This window comes from Neopsephotus bourkii, unplaced genomic scaffold (genome assembly GCF_033783945.1).
Source record: "Neopsephotus bourkii isolate Nb327-2 ecotype Australia unplaced genomic scaffold, CSIRO-AGI_Nbou_v1 NB_217, whole genome shotgun sequence".
Classification (NCBI taxonomy): Eukaryota; Metazoa; Chordata; class Aves; order Psittaciformes; family Psittacidae; genus Neopsephotus; species Neopsephotus bourkii.
In genome coordinates, this window is record NW_026900729.1 from 1 (window position 1) to 20,363 (window position 20,363).

At 68.2% G+C, this 20,363-nt stretch overlaps 4 protein-coding genes across 6 annotated transcripts; 1 reads left to right on the forward strand and 3 right to left on the reverse strand.

The window, feature by feature from the left end:
* Positions 1-75: 75 nt before the first annotated feature.
* On the reverse strand, positions 76-11,682 carry LOC133207498 (basic proline-rich protein-like; the record flags this gene model as incomplete). The annotated part of the gene is made up of 13 exons (XM_061344468.1): positions 11,674-11,682; positions 11,328-11,630; positions 8,722-8,817; positions 8,571-8,624; positions 7,295-7,485; positions 5,162-5,289; positions 4,669-4,767; positions 4,486-4,592; positions 3,337-3,485; positions 2,416-2,464; positions 465-2,321; positions 291-345; positions 76-189 (listed from the first exon to the last, which is right to left on the reverse strand). Coding segments are annotated over exons 1-13 (3,211 nt in total), but the record flags the coding sequence as incomplete, so codon positions are not given.
* A 336-nt stretch (positions 11,683-12,018) lies between these two features.
* Positions 12,019-13,862, reverse strand: ZNRD2 (zinc ribbon domain containing 2). Of its 2 annotated transcripts, none has more exons than XM_061344435.1 (4): positions 13,781-13,862; positions 13,554-13,612; positions 12,838-12,913; positions 12,019-12,334 (listed from the first exon to the last, which is right to left on the reverse strand). In XM_061344435.1, the coding sequence occupies exons 1-4, from the start codon at positions 13,794-13,796 to the stop codon at positions 12,036-12,038; spliced, it is 450 nt and encodes a 149-aa protein (XP_061200419.1). In that variant the 5' UTR covers positions 13,797-13,862; the 3' UTR covers positions 12,019-12,035. The 2 variants fall into 2 exon arrangements, with proteins under 2 accessions (XP_061200419.1, XP_061200418.1); XM_061344434.1 differs by having other exon boundaries at positions 13,482-13,612.
* A 178-nt stretch (positions 13,863-14,040) lies between these two features.
* LOC133207494 (RNA-binding protein 4B-like) lies at positions 14,041-16,849 on the reverse strand. 2 transcript variants are annotated; one of them, XR_009724055.1, is made up of 5 exons: positions 16,689-16,849; positions 16,060-16,481; positions 14,695-15,396; positions 14,444-14,530; positions 14,041-14,224 (listed from the first exon to the last, which is right to left on the reverse strand). XR_009724055.1 is itself a non-coding variant. In XM_061344460.1 (4 exons), the coding sequence occupies exons 1-3, from the start codon at positions 16,781-16,783 to the stop codon at positions 14,702-14,704; spliced, it is 1,212 nt and encodes a 403-aa protein (XP_061200444.1). In that variant the 5' UTR covers positions 16,784-16,849; the 3' UTR covers positions 14,041-14,530; positions 14,695-14,701. The 2 variants fall into 2 exon arrangements, 1 of the variants encoding a protein (XP_061200444.1); XM_061344460.1 differs by having other exon boundaries at positions 14,041-14,530.
* Positions 16,850-17,370: 521 nt separating this feature from the next.
* Positions 17,371-19,200, forward strand: LOC133207495 (putative nuclease HARBI1). The gene is made up of 2 exons (XM_061344461.1): positions 17,371-18,146; positions 18,524-19,200. The coding sequence occupies exons 1-2, from the start codon at positions 17,402-17,404 to the stop codon at positions 18,913-18,915; spliced, it is 1,137 nt and encodes a 378-aa protein (XP_061200445.1). The 5' UTR covers positions 17,371-17,401; the 3' UTR covers positions 18,916-19,200.
* The last annotated feature ends 1,163 nt before the right edge of the window (positions 19,201-20,363 follow it).

A 20,363-nucleotide genomic window follows, 5' to 3' on the forward strand; every position in this document is an offset into this window, starting at 1 on the left:
CCCCCCCATGGGCACGGACCCGGTGTCCTCATTGCCCCCATGGACCCCCCCTTGCAACCCCCCATGGACACGGACCCGGTGTCCCCTCGCCCCATCCCTCCCGTGCCCCCAACGTGTCCCATGTCTCCTCCACCCCGTGTCCCCCCCTTGTCCCCCCCTTTACCGGTGTCTCCTCCTCTGCTGGGGTCTCTGTACGGGGGGGTCGGGGGGTGACACACAAAAGGCGGGGGTCAAGGCGGGGGGGAGGGGGGCACGAGGCAGTGACCCCCCCCGTGTCCCCCCTTACTCACCGGGTTGGGGCCTGGCTGGGGGGGCCGCGGGGGGGGTCCCGGTGTCCCCATCACCCTGGGGAGAGGGGGGGGTCAGGGGCCGGCCCCTTGGGGGAGGGGCATTAGGGTAGACCCTACAATAACAGCCCCGCCCCCCCCCGGCGGGTCCCGAGGGGGTTGGGGGGGGTCTCTCACCCGGGGGGGGGTCCGGGGGGGGTCCCCGCGCCGCTCCAGGCGCCGCCTCCGCACGAGGTCAGCGTCGCGCAGATGGGAGAAGCTCCTGGTGCGGGGGGGGGGCGCGGGGCCGGCTCCTGGGGGGGGGCGGCTCCCTCCCCCCCCGGCGCGGTGCAGCCTCGGGGGGGGCACCAGCACCCCCGGGGGGGGGCCGGAACCAGCGCCCTTTGGCACTGCAGGGGCCGGAGGGGGGCCCCCATGGCCGGGGCCAAGCGGGGGGTCTGGGGGGGTCCGGGAGGGCCCCCCCTCAATGGAAGCATCTGAGGGGGACCCCTCCTCATTGATGCTGAGTTGGGGGTCGGGGGGGGGGCCTGGGGCACCCCCGTTAACAGGACCCAACTGGGGGACTGAGAGGGGCCCCCCCTGTCCAGAGCCAAGCTGGGAGTCCAATGGAGACCCCCTCTCAATGGAGCCTGATGGGGGGTGGCCCTCAGTGGGGCTGAGCTGTGGGTCTGGGGGTGTCAATGGGGCTCCCCCCTCAACAGAACCAAGCCGGGGTTCTGAGGGGTGCCCCCCCTCGGCGGTGCTGAGCTGTGGGTCTGGGGGTGTCAATGGGGGCTCCCCCTTAATGGCACCAAGCTGTGGGTCTGGGGGTGACAGTGGGGGTTCCCCCTTAATGGCACCAAGCTGTGGGTCTGGGGGTGTCAATGGGGGTTCCCCCTTAATGGCACCAAGCTGTGGGTTTGGGAGTGTTGATGGGGGCCCCCCTTGGCCATTGCCAGGCTGTGGCAGTGGGGGTGTCAATGGGGTTTCTCCCTTAAGGGAGCCAGGCTGTGAGTCCGGAGGTGTCAATGGGGGCTCCCCCTTAATGGCACCAAGCTGTGGGTCTGGGGGTATCAATGGGGGCTCCCCCTTAATGGCACCAAGCTGTGGGTCTGGGGGTATCAATGGGGGCTCCCCCTTAACGGCCCCGAGCTGTGGCAGTGGGGATGTCAATGGGGCTTCCCCCTTAATGGCCCCGAGCTGTGGCAGTGGGGGTGTCAATGGGGGCTCCCCCTTAACGGCCCCAAGCTTTGGGTCCGGTGGTGTCAATGGGGGCTCCCCCTTAACGGCACCAAGCTGTGGCAGTGGGGGTGTCAATGGGGGTTCCCCCTTAAGGGAGCCAGGCTGTGTGTCCGGGGGTGTCAATGGGGGCTCCCCCTTAACGGCCCCGAGCTGTGTGTCCGGGGGTGTCAATGGGGGCTCCCCCTTAAGGGAGCCAGGCTGTGTGTCCGGGGGTGTCAATGGGGGCTCCCCCTTAACGGCCCCGAGCTGTGTGTCCGGGGGTGTCAATGGGGGCTCCCCCTTAACGGCCCCGAGCTGTGGGTTTGGGGGTGTCAATGGGGGCTCCCCCTTAACGGCCCCGAGCTGTGTGTCCGGGGGTGTCAATGGGGGCTCCCCCTTAACGGCCCCGAGCTGTGGGTTTGGGGGTGTCAATGGGGGCTCCCCCTTAACGGCCCCGAGCTGTGGGTCCGGGGGTGTCAATGGGGGCTCCCCCTTAACGGCCCCGAGCTGTGGGTCTGGGGGTGTCAATGGGGGCTCCCCCTTAACGGCCCCGAGCTGTGGGTCCGGGGGTGTCAATGGGGGCTCCCCCTTAACGGCCCCGAGCTGTGTGTCCGGGGGTGTCAATGGGGGCTCCCCCTTAACGGCCCCGAGCTGTGGGTCCGGGGGTGCCCACGGGGGCCCCCCCTGCGCGGTGCCGGGGGGGGGCTCCTGCAGCCGGGCCCGCACTTGGCTCAGGTAGGTCATGACCCCCAGCCGGTCCGGTACCGGCGGCAGCGCCAGGTCCGCGGGGTCCAGGAGCCGCGGCACCCCCAGCGCGGAGAAGGCATCGAAGGCCTGGGGGGAGGGGCACACACACAATGGGGGGGAGGGGACCCCGGAACCGGGCCCCCCCGCCCCGCACCCCAACACCCCCCCTCCCCCCACGCACCAGTTTGTTGTTGCCCCGGATGTCGAGGGGGTCCAGAGCCTCGTAGTCACTGGGGGGGGGGAGGATGGGGGGAGATTGGTTCCTTTGGGGGTCCCCCAGGGTTCCCCCCCCTCCAGCCCCATCGCTCTCCATGTCCCCAGGGTACTCCCAGGTCCTTCTCCACACCCCCAGGGATCCCTTCCATGTCCCCCCCCTGTCCCCAGGGTCACATCCCCCATCCCCAGGGTGACCCCCCCCATGTCTCCGGGTGCTCCCGGGTGATGCCCATGTCCCACGGGACCCCCATCCCAAGTCCTTATCCCCCCACCACTGTCCCCATCCCCGAGTGTCCCCTTCCTCTCTTCAGGGTGTCCCCATCCCACATCCCAGTGTCCCCAGGATGCCCCATCCCCCTGTTCCCCTCATGTCTCCATCCCTGTATCACCCCCATACACCCCCATACCCCTAGGACATCCCATCCCTGTGTCTCCCCCATGTCTTCCTCATGTCCCCATCCCCCTGTCCCCCCCATGTCTCCATCCCCATATCCCCCCCATACCCCCCATATCCCCCCATGTCTCCATCCCCATATCCCCCCATATCCCCCCCATGTTTCCATCCCCATATCCCCCCCCATGCCCCCCCATATCCCCCCATTAACCCCCCATGCCTCCATCCCCATACCCCCCCCATATCCCCCCTATGTCTCCATCCCCATATCCCCCCCCATATCCCCCCCATACCCCCCCATGTCGCCATCCCCATAACCTCCCCATATCCCCCCCATATCCCCCCCATATCCCCCCATGTCTCCATCCCCATATCCCCCCCATATCCCCCATATCCCCCCCATACCCCCCATGTCTCCATCCCTATATCCCCCCCATGTCTCCATCCCCATATCCCCCCATACCCCCCATACCCCCCGTGTCCCCCCCTCACATGAGCTCGGGCCGGTGCCGGTGCAGGAGGGCGCAGAACGCGAGGCCGCTGCGCCAGGAGGTGCTGAAGTTGGTGACGCGGACCCCGCGGTACCCGCCCGTGGCCGCCTGGCACCAGCGCAGCAGCGCCCCGCTGCCCCCGGGGGGGGGCTGGCGGCGCGTCAGGACCCGCACCCCCCACGGACCCGGTGGGACCCCCCCGGCCCCTATGGGACCCCCCCGGACCCGGTGGGACCCCCCCGGCCCCTGTGGGACCCCCCACCAGGGATGGGTGCAGGGGGTGACCCCAGCCCCTATGGGACCCCCCCACCAGGGATGGGTGCAGGGGGTGACCCCAGCCCCTATGGGACCCCTCCGGCCCCTATGGGACCCCCCCCAGCCCCTATGGGATGGGTGCATGGGGTGACCCCAGCCCCTATGGGACCCCCCTGGCTCCTATGGGATGGGTGCATGGGGTGACCCCAGCCCCTATGGGACCCCCCCCGGCCCCTATGGGATGGGTGCATGGGGTAACCCCAACCCCTATGGGACCCCCCCGGGCCCCTATGGGATGGGTGCAGGGGGTGACCCCAGCCTCTATGGGACCCCCCCACCAGGGATGGGTGCAGGGGGTGACCCCAGCCCCTATGGGACCCCTCCGGCCCCTATGGGACCCCCCCCAGCCCCTATGAGATGGGTGCATGGGGTGACCCCAGCCCCTATGGGACCCCCCCGGAGCCCCTATGGGATGGGTGCATGGGGTGACCCCAGCCCCTATAGGAACCCCCCCAGCCCCTATGGGATGGGTGCAGGGGGTGACCCAAGCCACTATGAGACCCCCCCCACCAGGGATGGGTGCATGGGGTGACCCCAGCCCCTATGGGACCCCCCCAGCCCCTATGGGACCGCCCCCCACCAGGGATGGGTGCATGGGGGTGTCCCCACCCCCTATGGGGCCCCCCCGGCAGGGATGGGGACCCCAAACACCCCCCAGCAATGGTGAACCCCCAGATCATAGGGGATCCCCCCCATTCCCGTGGTCACTGAGCCCCCTGCTCCCATCCATAGAGGACCCCCCATAGGGGGTGCCCAAGCCCCCAAGGTGACCCCAGACCCCCCAAGGTGACCCCAGACCCCCCAAGGTGACCCCAGACGCCCCAGCCCCACTCACCACGTCCATCTCTTGGGGGGGGGTTTGTTCACCCCCAGGGCCGGGGGGGTCCCTTTGTACCCCCAGTGTGGGGGGATCCCCACAATCACCCTCCTTTATGGGGGGGCCTGCAGGAGGCACAGGTCAGGGACACCTGGGGGGGGGGCTGAGAGTCCTGATCCCCCCCAGCCCCCCAAAACCCACCTGTGCGCGGGGGAGGGGCCTTGGGCTCTTCCTCCACCTCCTCCTCTTCAGGCAGCGCCTGCAGCTCCCGGGGGGACTCTGGGGTACGGGGGGGGGGGGGGGGTCAGGGCAACCCCATGGCAGTGGGGGGGGGAAACAGTGATAGGAAGGTGATGGGGGGGGATGGGGGTGTGTAGATGGGAGGGTGTTGGGGGGCTGTTGAGGGGCAATGGGGGGTGTTGGGGGGCTGATGAGGGGGTGTTGGGGAGCAACGGGGGGCTGATGGGGGGTGTTGGGGGTGTTAGGGGGTTGATGAGGGGGTTTTGGGGGGCTGATGGGGGGTGTTGGGGGGTGTTGGTGGGCTGATGGGGGGCATTGGGGAGCTGATGGGGGGGTGTTAGGGGGGGGTGTTTGGGGGCTGATGAGGGGCTGTTGGGGGGCAATGGGGGGCTGATGGGGGGCTGATGGGGGTGTTGGGGGCTGATGGGGGGTGTTGGGGGGCGGATGGGGCCACCTCGGGGGGCTGGGGCAGGGGCCCCTCGCGGCTCCTCCTCCTCCTCGGGGTCGCTCTCGAAGTCACCCAGGTCGGCCACGTCCCCCGGGCGGCTCAGCAGGCTCGCGACGCTCTGCATGTCCTCGTCCCTGCACACGCGTGGCGCACACGTGACACACACGTGACACGCATGGCACACACATGTGACATACATGGCACACACATGGCACACATGGCACACACATGTGACACACAGGGCACACATGGCAAATGCATGACACACACGACACACATGTGACACATGGCACACACATGTGACATACATGGCACACACATGTGACATACATGGCACACATGGCAAATGCATGACACACACGGCACACACATGTGACACGCATGTGACACACATGGCACGCGCATGGCGCACGCATGGCACACACGGCAAATGCATGATACAGCACACATGTGACACACATGGCACACACATGTGACACACACGGCACACGCATGGCACACACATGTGACACACATGGCACACACATGTGACACGCATGGCACACACGTGACATGCATGGCACACACGTGGCACACACATGGCCCACACCTCAGCACACGTGGCCCCTCTGCTGCCACCCTCTGCAGCACCAATGGGTCCCCGGATCCACCCCCAACCTCCCCCCCTTAACCCCAGTGTCCCCCCCATGTCCCCATCCCAACGCCCTCCCTTGACCCCAATGGCGACACCCCCCCAGTATCGCCCCCGGGTCCCCCATGGGTCCCTCATGTCCCCACAGCCCAAAGATCCTCGATGCCACCCACCCCTGCCCATGTCCCCCACACCCCTTCCATGCCCCCTCCATGGCCCCTTGGCTCCAAGCACCCTCATGATGCCCCCACGATCCCCCAATGGCCCCAAGCCCCCACCCCACATCGCCACAGTGTCCCCCAAGTCCCCCATAGCATCCCCCATATCCCCAAGCCCTCCATAGTGTCCCCACAGTGTCCCTATACCCCCAAGCCCCCATAATGTCTCCCAATGTCCCCAAGCCCCCCATAGTGTCCCCCATGTCCCCAAGCCCCCATAGTGACCCCCAGCCCCCCATGTCCCCAAGCCTCCCAGTGTCCTCCAGCCCCCCATGTCCCCCAGCCCATGTCCCCCATGTCCCCAGTCCCCCATGTCCCCCAGTCCCCCATAGTGTCCCCCATATCCCCCAGCCCCCCCATGTCCCCAAGTCCCCCATAGTGATCCCATGTCCCCCAAGCCCCCCATGTCCCCCATAGTGACCCCCATGTCCCCAAGCCCCCATAGTGTCCCCCATATCCCCCAGTCCCCCATAGTGACCCCCATGTCCCCCATAGTTGTCCCGGTGTCCCCCAGGCCCCATGTCCCCCAGCCCCCCATAGTGACCCCCATGTCCCCAGCCCCCCATGTCCCCCAGCCCCCCATAGTGACCCCCATGTCCCCAGCCCCCCATATGACCCAGCCCCCATAGTGACCCCCATGTCCCCCAGCCCCCCATAGTGACCCCCATGTCCCCCAGCCCCCCATAGTGACCCCCATGTCCCCAGCCCCCCATGTCCCCAGCCCCCCATGTCCCCCAGCCCCCCATAGTGACCCCCATGTCCCCCAGCCCCCCATAGTGACCCCCATGTCCCCCAGCCCCCCAGTGACCCCCATGTCCCCAGCCCCCCATGTCCCCAGCCCCCCATGTCCTCAGCCCCCCATGTCCCCCAGCCCCCCATAGTGACCCCCATGTCCCCAGCCCCCCATGTCCCCAGGCCCCCATGTCCCCCAGCCCCCCATGTCCCCCAGCCCCCCATAGTGACCCCCATGTCCCCCAGCCCCCCATAGTGACCCCCATGTCCCCCACCCCATGTCCCCCAGCCCCCAGTGACCCCCATGTCCCCAGCCCCCATGTCCCCCATGCCCCCATAGTGACCCCCATGTCCCCAGCCCCCCATGTCCCCCAGCCCCCCATAGTGACCCCCATGTCCCCAGCCCCCAATGCCCCAGGCCCCCATGTCCCCCATAGTGTCCCCCATATCCCCCAGGCCCCCATAGTGACCCCCATGTCCCCAGCCCCCATGTCCCCCATGTTCCCCATGCCCCCCATCCCCCCCACTGACCCCCCCCGCTGCCCCCTCCCCGCTCACGTCGGGTGCCCCTCCCGCAGGACGCTCGCGCTCAGCCGCAGCCTCAGGTTCGCGGCCGCCACGCGGCGGGAGCGGGGCCGCAGGGACAGGGCCAGGGCCAGGGGCCCCCCCCCCGCCGCTGCCGCCGCCCCCCCGAGGCGGCCCAGGTCCAGCGGCGCCCCCGCCACCACGGAGCGGCGGCCCCGGGACTCCTGCGGGAGGGGGGGTCAGAGGGGAACCCAATGGGGAGCCCCAACAGGAGACACAAGGGGGGACCCCAATGGGGAACCCCAATAGGAGACACAATGGGGGACCCCAACAGGAGACACAAGGGGGAACCCCAATAGCAGCCCATTACCCGGGGACCCCAATGGGGGAGCCCCAATAGGAGCCCATCACTTGGGGGACCCCAATGGGGGAGCCCCAATAGGAGCCCATCACTTGGGGGACCCCAATGGGGGAACCCCAATAGGAGCCACAATGGGGAACCCCAATAGGAGACACAATGGGGAACCCCAATAGCAGCCCATCACCCCGGGGACCCCAATGGGGGAGCCCCAATAGGAGCCACAATGGGGAACCCCAATAGGAGACACAATGGGGAACCCCAATAGGAGCCCATTACCCCGGGGACCCCAATGGGGGAGCCCCAATAGGAGCCACAATGGGGAACCCCAATAGGAACCCATCAGCTGGGGGACCCCAATGGGGCACCGCCAATAGGAGACACAATGGGGAACCCCAATAGCAGCCCATCACCCGGGGGACCCCAATGGGGCACCGCCAATAGGAGCCACAATGGGGAACCCCAATAGGAGCCCATCAGCTGGGGTCCCCAATGGGGGAGCCCCAATAGGAGCCACAATGGGGAACCCCAATAGCAGCCCATCACCCGGGGGACCCCAATGGGGGAGCCCCAATAGGAGACACAATGGGGAACCCCAATAGGAGCCACAATGGAGAACCCCAGTAGGAGCCCATCACCCGGGGGACCCCAATAGAGGAAACCCAATAGGAGACACAATGGGGAACCCCAATAGGAGCCAATCACCCGGGGGACCCCAACAGGGGACCCCAAATGAGGGACCCCCAATAGGACCCCATCCCCATGGGACCCCCATGTGCCCCAGAGGATCCCTAATAGGGGACCCCCATCCAGACCCCATCACCCAGGGGATGCTCATCTCCCATGGGAACCCCAACAGGGGATCCCCATCTCCAACAAGGACCCCCCCAAGGGTCCCCCCTCCATTATGGGACCCCCATCCCGCAAGGGTCCCCCCCCATGGGGACTCACGTTCTCGATGAGGAAGCTCCATTCCTTGTCATCGTAGGTGGAGGCGTGGGGGTCCTGGGGGTCCCATGAGCACAGGGTGAGGGGGGGGGGGGGACACGAGTGGGGACCCCAGAGGAGGGGACACGGGGTGGGGGGGGGGGCACACACGCACCCGGTAGAGGGTGACGACCACCTCGATGCTCTCGGGGACCACCCAGACCACCATGCCCCGGTAGGGGTTCTCGATGCCCGGCTGCCAGCTGTGGGGCTGCACCCCCCGTCAGACCCCAACACCCCCCCATAGACCCCCCATAGACCCCCCAAGAACCCCCCACTCAGACACCCACAAACTCCCCCACCCCATGGACCCCCCCAACCCCATAGACCGCCCCCCCCCCCCGAGAACCCCAATCACCCCCTTCCCCCCGGCCCCACCGATCGCCCGGCCCCATAGATCCCTATGGAAGCCCCAGCCCACCTTGGAGCAGACCCTCCGGTTGCGCCTGGTCCACACCACCGTGAGCTTGTCGGGCTGCCTGGGGGGGGCGGGGGGGTCAGGGATGGGGGGACCCCCCCCTCCCCCGTCCTATGGGGCACCCCCCAGGCCCCTCTCAGGGCGTGGGGCGGCTCCTCCTGCCCCGTGGGTGCGGGGTGGGGCTGTGGGGCCGCCCCATAGATAACGGCAACGGCTCCGTAACGGCCCCTATAGCAGCCCCTATACAGACCCCTTTGCACCCCTATAGCTGTTACCCTGCACCCCTATATTGACCCCTTTGGAGCCCTATGGTGGCACCCTATACAGACCCCATGGCACCATTACACTGCACCCCAATACTGTCCCCCTTTCAGCCCCTATACAGACCCCACTGCACCCCAATACTCTCTTGTACCCCTATAGCAGCCCCTATATAAAGCTCATGGCACCCCTACAATGACCCCCCTGCAGCCCCATAGCTGCCCCTATATAAAGCTCATTGCACCCCTACACTGACCCCCCTGCAGCCCCATAGCTGCCCCTATATAAAGCTCATTGCACCCCTACACTGACCCCCCTGCAGCCCCATAGCTGCCCCTATATAAAGCCCATTGCACCCCCACACTGACGCCCCTGCAGCCCCATAGCTGCCCCTATATAAAGCTCATTGCACCCCTCACACCGCAGCCCATAGCTGCCCCTATATAAAGCTCATTGCACCCCTACACTGACCCCCCTGCAGCCCCATAGCTGCCCCTATATAAGCTCATTGCACCCCTACATTGACCCCCCTGCAGCCCCATAGCTGCCCCTATATAAAGCTCATTGCACCCCTACACTGACCCCCTGCAGCCCCATAGCTGCCCCTATATAAAGCTCATTGCACCCCCACACTGACCCCCTGCAGCCCCATAGCTGCCCCTATATAAAGCTCATTGCACCCCCACACTGACCCCCCTGCAGCCCCATAGCTGCCCCTATATAAACTTCATTGCACCCCCACACTGACCCCCCCTGCAGCCCCATAGCTGCCCCTATATAAAGCTCATTGCACCCCCACACTGACCCCCCTGCAGCCCCATAGCTGCCCCTATATAAAGCTCATTGCACCCCCACACTGACCCCCCTGCAGCCCCATAGCTGCCCCTATATAAAGCTCATTGCACCCCCACACTGACCCCCCTGCAGCCCCATAGCTGCCCCTATATAAAGCTCATTGCACCCCCACACTGACCCCCCTGCAGCCCCATAGCTGCCCCTATATAAAGCTCATTGCACCCCCACACTGACCCCCCTGCAGCCCCATAGCTGCCCCTATATAAAGCTCATTGCACCCCCACACTGACCCCCCTGCAGCCCCATAGCTGCCCCTATAAAGCTCATTGCACCCCCACACTGACCCCCCTGCAGCCCCATAGCTGCCCCTATATAAAGCTCATTGCACCCCCACACTGACCCCCTGCAGCCCCATAGCTGCCCCTATATAAAGCTCATTGCACCCTTACACTGACCCCCCTGCAGCCCCATAGCTGCCCCTATATAAAGCTCATTGCACCCCTACACTGACCCCCCTGCAGCCCCATAGCTGCCCCTATATAAAGCTCATTGCACCCTTACACTGACCCCCCTGCAGCCCCATAGCTGCCCCTACACTCAGCCCTGCTCCAGTCCCTGTAACAGCCCCATTGCCCTATAGAGACCCCACTACCCCCCCACAGCCGCCCCCCCCACTGCCCTGCCCCCCCCATGAGTCACCCCACGTTGTTCCAGCGCCTCCGGGGCCGCGCCCCACGGGCCGGGGGGGGGGCACCCCATGGGGCGCGAGACTTCCCCCCCCCTCCATGGGCAGGTGCGGGTGCTCGGGGGGAGGGGGGGGGGAACCGGATACCCCCGGCGGGGGGGGGAGGGGGGGACCGGGGTCTATTTTTAGCCCCGGAGCCGCCGTTTCCCGACCCCATTTATGGACATTTTTAACTCAAAACGAAAGCGGGAACGCGGCCGGGGGGGGGGCGGGACCGGGGAAGTGGGGGGGGGGTGGCGGTTGGCGGTGTCACCCCCCAAAGAGCCCAACTCCAATGGGGAAAACCCCCATAGGGAAGGGATCCGGGGGGATCCCTGGAACACCCCGCGGGTTTTGGGGGGTACCGGGGGGGGGGTCCGGGTGAACCCCGGGGTCTGGGGAAGGGGGGGGGCTGGAAGGTCCCGCAAGGTTTTGGAGGGGTCCCGCAGGATCGGGGGTTCCCGGGGGGGGAGGGGTTGGGTTTGGGGTCCGGGGGGGGAGGGAGGGGGTCCCCCGTTCTCACCAGCTCCTGCCCCCCTCCACCAGCAGCTCCTCGAAGGTCGCCACAAACCGCACCTTGGCCGCGCGTTTCCCCGCGCGCTGCAGCCGCTTCCACACCGACCCCATGGCCCCCCCCCCCAGCCCCCCCCCAGCCCCGCAGCGCCGCGGGTTCGGGTCCCGCTGCCGGCACCTCCGGAGCTGCCCCCCCCCCCCCCTTTCCCCGTGCCTCGAACCCGGCTCCGGGACCGACAGAACGGGACCGGCCCCCCCCAAACCCCCCCCCCCCTGCGCGCTGGGCGCGGCCCGGCCCCGCCCGGGCAGGAAACTGAAGCCGGAGCAGGGCGGGAGGAGCTTCCCCCCCCCCCCACCCGGTCCATAGACCCGCCCCCCCTCGGGCCATACAGCCCCATTGGGCCCTGTATGGAGCTGCTTTGTCCGTGCCCCCCCCCCTTCCCCCCCCCCCCATCATATATTCCCCCCCAGCCTCCAAGGGCCATGAGCTCCCCTCTCTGGGCCCTATACTTGCCTGCCCCAGGCCATAAATGTGATCGCTTTGATATAGGGCACCCCCGCAGGCCATAGATTCCCCTTCCAGGGTTATAGAGCTGCCTTAGGGCAGCACATTCACCCCCACAGCACCCCCAAATCTACCCCTATCCCATAGCCCCTCCATAACACCCCCCCCAAGAGGTGTGGGACGCAGGGCAGGCTGCTGCGCTTGTCAGAGCGTTTATGGGGGGCTGCCGGGGGGGGCGAGCGCCTGCAGCCCCCCCAGCGCCTCGGCGCAGGCGCGCACCAGGGCGCAGAGCTGGGCGCTGCCCTCGGTGGATGCGGTGCGGGGCAGCTCCCGCGCAGCCCAGCCCAGTTTGTCCAGCACGGCCGCGCGCGCCAAGGCCACCGCCGCCGCCTCGGGGGGGCCGGGGGGGGGCGCTCCCCGTAACCCCGTTGCGGCCCCCTCGCAGTGCTCGGGCCGGGGGGGAGCCGCGTGGCGCTGGGGGGGTGGGGATGAGGCGGTTGTGGGCTCCGGTGCTGCGGGAGGGAGGGAAGGGTGAGACCCCCCCCCAAGCCCCATTCCCAGGCTCCTCAAGCCTGTCCAAAGGACCCCATTCCCAAGCCATCATTCCCAGCCCCCCAACCCCCCCTTTCTCAGCCTCCCACCCCCATCAACCTCATCCCCAGACCATGTTCATAACCAGCTCCATCCCCACCCCTATTCCCAGCCTCCCATCCCCATCCCTGGCTCCATCAGCCCCATTCCCAGCTCCATTCCCAGCCTCCCATTCCTGTCCCTAGCCCCATCAGCCCCATTCTCAGCCTCCCATCCCCATCCCTGGCTCCATCAGCCCCATTCCCAGCTCCATCCCCACTCCCCCATTCCTGTCCCTGGCTCCATCAGCCCCATTCCCAGCTCCATTCCCAGCCTCCCATCCCCATCCCTGGCTCCATCAGCCCCATTCCCAGCTCCATTCCCAGCCTCCCATCCCCATCCCTGGCTCCATCAGCCCCATTCCCAGCCCCATTCCCAGCCCCACCAGGGCTGCCATCGAAGTCCCGGTCCTGGCAGGACACGCAATGGAGCTTCTGGTCCTTGTCCTGCAGCAGGATGGTCTGGAGGGGGGTGGAAGAGGGGCACATGGCAAAGGGGGGAGTCAGTACAGCCTCGGCAGCCCCATAGCCCCACTCCCAGCCCCACAGCCCCAACCACAGTCCCGCCCTAGAGCCAAAAACCCAGCCCCACAGCTCCGAATCCAGCCCCATAGCCCCGAATCCAGCCCCACAGCCCCGAATCCAGCCCCAAAGCTCCAAACCCAGCCCCACAGCCCCGAATCCAGCCCCACAGCCTCGAACCCAGCCCCACAGCCCCGAATCCAGCTCCACAGACCCCAAGCCAGCCCCACAGCCCCGAATCCAGCCCCACAGCCCCCAACCCAGCCCCACAGACCCCGATCCAGCCCCACAGACCCCAATCCAGCCCCACAGACCCCAATCCAGCCCCACAGCCCCGACTCCAGCCCCACAGACCCCAACCCAGCCCCACAGACCCCGATCCAGCCCCACAGCGCCCAACCCAGCCCCACAGCCTCGATCACACCCCCACAGGTTCCATTCCCACCCCATAACCCGGTTCCCAGCCCCGTACACGCTGCCCCCCACGCCGGTTCACCCCATCGCGCACCCCGCAGTGGGGGCAGCACCGGCCCAGCATCCGGTACCCCCGCAGCAGCAGCTGCCCCATGGCGCGGCTGACCCACTCCTGCCGCTCCCGCCGGGCCTCCAGCTCCGCCGCGGCCGGGGCCGGCTCCGCGCCTGCGGGACACGGATAAAGGAGGGGAAACCGGTTACCGGAGACAACGGGGGGGGAGGGGAGGGGAAGGGGGGGAAAACGGGAGGGTCCCGGGGAGGGGGAAGGAAGGGGGGGGGGGAACGGGAGGGTCCCGAGGGGAGGGGGGGGGGCGCGGTCGCAGGCGCCCGCACCCGCGTTCAGCGCCATGGTCGCTGAGGAGACGGCGACGCGCCGGAAGTGACGTCACGACGCAGGAGCCTGAACGGCAACGAGAGTCCGGGCGGAAACAAAAGAGCGCGGGCGCAGAAAAGGGTCCGAGACCGAAACGGGGCCGAGTGGCTCCCCTGAGCGGCCACGATGGTTCCGCATGGAAGGGGGTCCCCAACCTAAGGCTTGTCCTGAGGTGACCCCCGCCCCCACCCCCCCGAAAAGACCAAGCGGACAAGGAGAGTCAGTGAAAACCTTTATTTTGCTGGAAAATGGGGGGAAAAGGGTGAGGGGGGACCCCCCTGGAGGGAAAGGGGGGTATGGGGGGGTCCCCATCCATAGGGAAGGGGCAGCAAAGCCCCAGGGGGGGTGAGGGGGAATCTCCGTACAAAAAGGGGGCTCACGGGCTCCGTCCGAGGCTGCCGGACCTGGAAGAGAGCAGAGAGGTGAGAGGGGGGCCGGGGCCTCCGGCGGAGCTGGGGGCGGAACGGTCGGACAGACGGGGACGCGGCGGTGACGGTGGCGACGACGCCCGCTCCGGTGCGAGAGGAGGGGGGGGTCCGCGTTCTCCCCCCCGCGGCCCCGGTGACGGGAGAGGGAGCGCGGTGGTGGCGGTGACGGCGGCGGCGGCCCGGGACACGTCTGACCTGACGCGGCGGCGTCCCAGGGAGGGGGGCTCCGGCAGCAGCGGCGCATCCCCAATGCTCCGCGGTGCTCCACCGCGGCGGTGCCTCCTGCCGGGGGAAGAGCCGTTACCGGCCAGCACCGGCACCACTGGACAGGCCCTGACGGCCGCCGCGGTGCCCGGTATCCACCGAGCGTCCCCAGTGAACGCTGGCAGCAGCGGGTGGGAGCCGAGCTCCGCCGTCGGTAGCACCGGGGCTCCTGCGGCGCTCACCTATGGCTCAAAAGGCAGAGTACCGCGCTCGCTCCCCATAGGGGTCCCGCTCGAACCGCTGCAGGTCGTAGAGGGAGGCCCGGGCCACCGAGGAGACCGGCGACAGCTGCCCACGCTCGTACGTGTACGCCTCTCCGACGGTGGTGGCCGCAGCGGCCGTGCGGCGCAGGGGGCTTCTATCCCGGGTGTAATAGGTGGAGGAGGCGGCCGCCGCGGCAGCGGTGGCGGCAGCGGCGGCGACGGCGGCCGCCGCGCTCGGGGTCGGCAGCAGAGCTCTATCGTACGCGTCTAAGGTGGTGGGGATGCGACTGGCCATGGCTGTGGTGGCGGCCATGGCCGAGGACTGGACCTGGGAGTACTGGGCATACTGGGAGTACTGGGCCATGGTCTGCTCCGCGTAGGCGTCGTACGCAGAGGCCGTGGCGTAGGAGCGGACGCGGTAGCGCTTGTAGTAGTCGGCCATCCCGCCGTAGGCCTCATCGTAATACACGGTCTCCCCATAGCCCGCGGTGTAGGGAGTGCGCACGGCTCCGTACTGCTCGTTATAGGCCTCGGCAAAGTCCGCCACTTGCCCCGGGCGATCTACCGGGCACTCCTTAGACCAGTGCCCTTCCTTCCCGCAGCGGTAGCAGCCGCTCTTGTCTCCCATCCCGGGCGCCGTCCGCAGGCGGCTGGTGGAGAGCTGCACGCGCATCCGCTTGCCTTGAGGAGAGAGACGCGAGAGGGGAGAGGCTCCCGTTAACCCCAGCACCAGGAGCGCGGCCGGCGCCATGTCCCTGAATCCCGACACCACTGCGGGCAGGGAGGGAGCCACATCCAGGGGGTCACCATGAGCTGCGCCGGCAGCACCCGGACACGGAACACTCCAATGCAGCACTGCTGGGCACTGTCCGCCCAGCACCGGTGCTGCCTGCGCTTCCCTGGCTCCAATTTGCCCTCTACCCCCCTTTTTCTCGCCCCGCATTGCCAGCCTGAGGCGGCACAAACAGCCCTGCAGGTCCTGGCTGCACCACAAGGCCCTGGCTGCAGAACTGGCACCCAACGGGCCCTTTTGTGGACGAATCTCCTCTTTTCCCTACAAAACACAGCGAGGCCGAGCCCCAGGACAGCAGCCCCGGGGACAGCGCGAACACCGGGGCTGGGCCATGGCGCTCCCTGCAGCCGCACATCGGACGCTCGCCCGCCGGGAGCCGCTTTCCCCTCACGGCTTCAGGCACCGCCTGGGGAGCGGCGGCGCGGATCAAGCTCCGTGTCCATGGAAACCCCTCGCGGAGCAACCCCAGAGCGGGAGCGCCCCCTGCCCGCTCCGCTCCCACCCGACCCCGCTTCCCCCGGGCTCAGCCCGGCGCTCCCAGCCCGGATCACCTTGGAACTCGGTGTTGTCCAGCCCGCGGATGGCCTCCACCGCGTCCTCCGCCCGCTCCATGTGCACGAAGGCGTAATCCTTGACGATGTCGCACTCGATGACGGGGCCGTACTCCTCGAACTTGGCCCGCAGCTCCAGGTTGGTGCAGGCGGGGCTGATGTTGCCCACGTGCAGCTTGGTGGAGGCCTTGCTCTTGTTCTTGCTGGCCTCCACGTTGATGCAGACGCCGTGCAGCTTGTGGTGGTGCAGGTTCCGGATGGCGTCCTCGGCCGCCGTCTTGTCCTCGATGTGCACGAAGCCGTAGTTCTTGATGATGTCGCACTCCAGCACCTTCCCGTACTGCTCGAACAGGGCGCGGATCTCCTGCTCCGTCGCCTCCCGCGGCAGGTTCCCGATGAACAGCTTCACCATCTCGAACACCCTGACACGATGGGGGGGGCCGCGTCTCACCGGGTGGCTCCACCGAGCTCCCGCCTCAGGCCGGGACCCTCCGCTGCTCGCACCGGGCGGGAGGCACCGCAGGGCCCGGGATCCCGACGGACGCCCCTGGGCACCCCGGAGCTTGAACCCCCCCTCCCCGAGGCCCCGGCTCCCGCCCCGCTCCCCCCGGCCCCGTCCCGGCTCTCACCGCGGCCCCGCGCTCCCCCTCGGCGGGACGGTGACGGCGACAAAATGGCGACTGCCCCGACTCCACCTTCGCTCCTCGTCCCGCCCACCTCGCATGTTGATTGGCGGAGATGGTTCGGATAGAGCCAAACGATTGGCCGAGCCGCAGCGGGGCTCCGCGGAGATGCCGCTCCGGATGACGTCACCGTCGGTGCGCGCCTGCCCACCCTGCCTGCCAATCGCGTGTCTCGGCCCGCCGGAGGCGGGGCTTTTCCTAGCACGTGACGGCAACGGTGGCCAATCGCGGCGGGGGGGCGGGGCTTTGGCCTGGCATTGCTGCGGAGCCCGGCGGGGTCGGAGCGGCCGCAGCGGAGGAGCGGGGTCAGCGGGACCGGGGCCGGGGCCGGGCGGAGCGCGCAGGCAGCGGGGGCACGCGGGGCTCACCGGGAGTACGCGCCCTGACCGGGACCCGCGGCCCCGCCACTACCGGGGCGCGACTGGGACCGGAACGGGACCCCCCGGACTCTGCCCCGCCCCTTTTCCATCGGAGCCCTTCCTCTCCGATAGGCCCCGCCCCACCAAACCACGCCCCCTTTTTTAGCGCGCCGTCTCTTTAACCGATGTCACGCCCCTTTTCATAGACACAGCCCCCTAGGGCCACGCCCCTCTCTACGCAGCACCCATTCGCTTTCGGCCCTTAGCCCCGCCCCTCCCGCCTTGGCCCCGCCCCGGGCCATGTCGGACTCGGTGCTGCTGCTGCGGCGTGTGCGGGAGCGCAGTGGCGGGGCAGGGGAGGCGGCCCCGGCCGGTCCCGTTGGGGGGCCCGGCCTGCTCCCATCACCCCGCCGCAAGCGGGGCCGTCGCCGCCGGTTCTACCCCGAGCACCGGGTGTACCGGGCGCGCTGTTCCTTCCTGGACCTGAGCGAGGAGCAGGTGCTGCGGCGGTACCGGCTGGACAAAGCCGCCATCGCGGGGCTGTGCCGTGAGCTGGGCGCCGACCTGGAGAGCCTGACGGGCCGCAGCCACGCGCTGCCGGTGGCCGTCAAGGTAACGTCCGCCCTCACCTTCCTGGCGTCCGGCTCCTTCCAGACGGCCACGCGCGACAGCACCGGCATCAGCCAGTCGGCCATGTCCAACTGCCTGGCGCAGTTCCTGGAGGCTCTGCAGCGGCGGGCGGCGCGGTACATCACCTTCCCGACACCGGGGCTCACCGGCACGGCCGCCGGTGCCTTCCCCGGGGTGCTGGGCCTGGTGGGCAGCATGCACGTGGCGCTGCGGGCGCCCTCCGAGAACGAGCCCGCGTACCGGAACGCTGGCAACTACCACTCCATGAACATGCAGGTGGTGTGCGACGCCGCCGGCACCATCACCAACGTCGTGGCCAAATTCCCTGGGTCTTGCCCCAACGCCGCCGTCCTGGAGAACTCGGCCTTGGCTCGGCTGCTGGAGGGGGCTCGGCCTGATGGTGCCTGGCTGCTGGGTGAGGTGTGGGGCAAGGGGGTGGTCGGGGGGGGGTTGGGGATCTGGGGGGTTTAGGGGTGACCGGAAGGTCTCAGGGATGATCTGGGGTCTGCAGTGACAGGGGGTGATTTGCAGGTCTAGGGAAGCCGCATAAGTGTGGGGAGCCCTATGGGTCTGGGGACCAGCAGAGGGTTTTCTCTCTCAGTTGAGACCTGAGTATCTGGGGATGACCTGGGGGGGGGGGTCTCAGGGGTGACTTGAGGGTCTGGATGCAACCCTCAGACCCAGAGAACCCCCAAACCCCAGCGGGTACATGGATGTCCCCCAGCCCCTCACCCCACATCACCCCCCATGGGGGTCCCCCCACCCGTGTGACCCCCGTGTCCCCCCCCGCAGGTGACCGGAGCTACCCGCTGAAGCCGTGGCTGATGACCCCGATCGCTGCACCCCGCGGCGCGGCCGAGGAGCGCTACAACGCCCTGCACCACCAGGCGCTGGCAGCGCTGCGGCGGACGCTGGCACTGCTGCGGCTGCGGTTCCGCTGCCTGGACAAGGGCCGGGGGTGCCTGCAGTACGCTCCCCAGAAGGTCTGCCAGATCTTCTTAGCTTGCTGCATCCTGCACAACATCGCCCTGCGCAGGCGCATGCCCCTGGAGCTGCCCGAGGGGAGCCCCCCCCCCGAAACTGAGCCCGAGCTCCCGCTGCCAGCACCCCCAGGGCACATCTCCAGCGAGGCCCGGGCCGTGCGGGCGCGCATCGTGCAGCAGGTCAAGGACGGGCTCGGCTGAGACCCCCCCCCCCATAAGATCTGGGGGGGCTCTGTCCCTCTTGGGGACACCTGAGCCTGGCTTTGTGTTGGCCACTGGTTCTGGGGGACGTGAGAGTGGGGAGGAGCCCCTGCATGGGGCCGACACCATCCCCTGCTAGAAGAGGGGTGTCCCCATTCTTTGCAAGGATGGGAGTTCCCCTGTTTGCGATAAGGGGTGTCCCCCCATTCCCTACAAGGATAAAGAAGGGGGTCCCCTTTCTCCCCCTGTGCTGTGGGGAATGTTCCCCCCATTCCCAGCGAGAAAGGGGTCCCAATTCCCTATAACATGGGGCTTCCCTTTTTTGCTGTGGGGGGAGATCCCCGCTCCCTACAAGAAGGGGGTCCCCCTGTTTGTTGTGAGGGGGGTCCTTTGTCCCCTACAAGGAAAAAGAGGGGGGTGCCTGTCCCTTCAGGAGCTGCCATGCCACCTGTTCAGCTCTGACCTCTCCTTCCCCCCCCCATATCACTGTTGTTTCGGGGTGAATAAATGTATTTTTGGAGTAGTTGTGCCTGGACTGGGGGTGCTGGGATCCCCCAGAAGAGGGGGACACCCCACAACACCCCCTCTGGTGCTTTATTGACACCCTGGCACTTCAGCCCCTAGGGTTCCGGTGCAGGCCCCCCCCCAGGGCAGCAGGGAGAGCCGCGGCACGCCGGCGCTGCTGCAGCCGGTAAAGCACCTCCACCACGTCCCGCCGCATTTTCTCACTGCAGGGTCGGTCCAGGAGCGTCACCGCATGCTCGAAGCCCTCCCGTAGGTACCGGAACGCCTCCACGAGCCGCTCCTCGCAGCGGGCCAGCGCCGTTACCGCCGCCGGGGTCGGGGCCGTGCTCCTGCAGCCGGGCCAGCAGCGGCTCCCACCGCAGGACCCCATCGGCTGCCGCCTCCAGCAGCGCCAGGGCCTCACCGGTGCAGAACGTCACCGCCATCGCCAGCCTCGCGTGCTCCGGGACGCCCAGCATGGCCCAGAGCCGGTGCAGGCGGCTCTGCAGCTGCTCCGGCTCCACCGGTGCATGGTCCGGCAGCCCCGGCTTCCACCTCCCTTCCCACACGGCTCCATTGATGCCGGTACCGGCTCCCGGTGCAGCTCCGTGGCTCCCACCGGTTTCTCCTCACTACACAGGTGGGAAACAGTGGAGGAAGCCGGAGCTGAACTCGAGGTCATCATCGAAGCGGAGGCCGGGCTCCTGCTGCCGCCGCCGGGGGTCCCTGGGCCGTGGGGGAGCAGGTCCGCGGCGGTCGCTGCCGGTTCAACCGGAGCCTCCTACTGGAGCCGCAGGCGCTCGCTGGGGAGGGGGCCTTGCTCTCGTCCCCGCCCATGGCCCAGCCCAGCACCGCGGCGGAGGGGTGAGGATCAGGGCCCCAAAAGCGCTGTGCACCCCCCTATGGGGACCCCTTCGCTCGTGATCCCCCCAAGCCCCCCCCGT

Coding starts and splice junctions, on each gene's coding strand:
- LOC133207495 (XM_061344461.1), top strand. CDS start 17,402: ATGTCGGACTCGGTGCTGCTGCTGCGGCGTGTGCGGGAGCGCAGTGGC. Junction 18,147..18,523: donor TGATGGTGCCTGGCTGCTGG/GTGAGGTGTGGG, acceptor CCCCCCCCGCAG/GTGACCGGAGCTACCCGCTG.
- ZNRD2 (XM_061344434.1), bottom strand. Junction 12,914..13,481: donor GGTGCTGCCCCCACTGCGGG/GTGCGCGATGGG, acceptor ACCCCCCTCCAG/ACCATCCTGCTGCAGGACAA. Junction 12,335..12,837: donor GGACTTCGATGGCAGCCCTG/GTGGGGCTGGGA, acceptor TCCCTCCCGCAG/CACCGGAGCCCACAACCGCC.
- LOC133207494 (XM_061344460.1), bottom strand. CDS start 16,783: ATGCGAGGTGGGCGGGACGAGGAGCGAAGGTGGAGTCGGGGCAGTCGC. Junction 16,482..16,688: donor AGGGGGAGCGCGGGGCCGCG/GTGAGAGCCGGG, acceptor CCATCGTGTCAG/GGTGTTCGAGATGGTGAAGC. Junction 15,397..16,059: donor GGACAACACCGAGTTCCAAG/GTGATCCGGGCT, acceptor TCTCTCCTCAAG/GCAAGCGGATGCGCGTGCAG.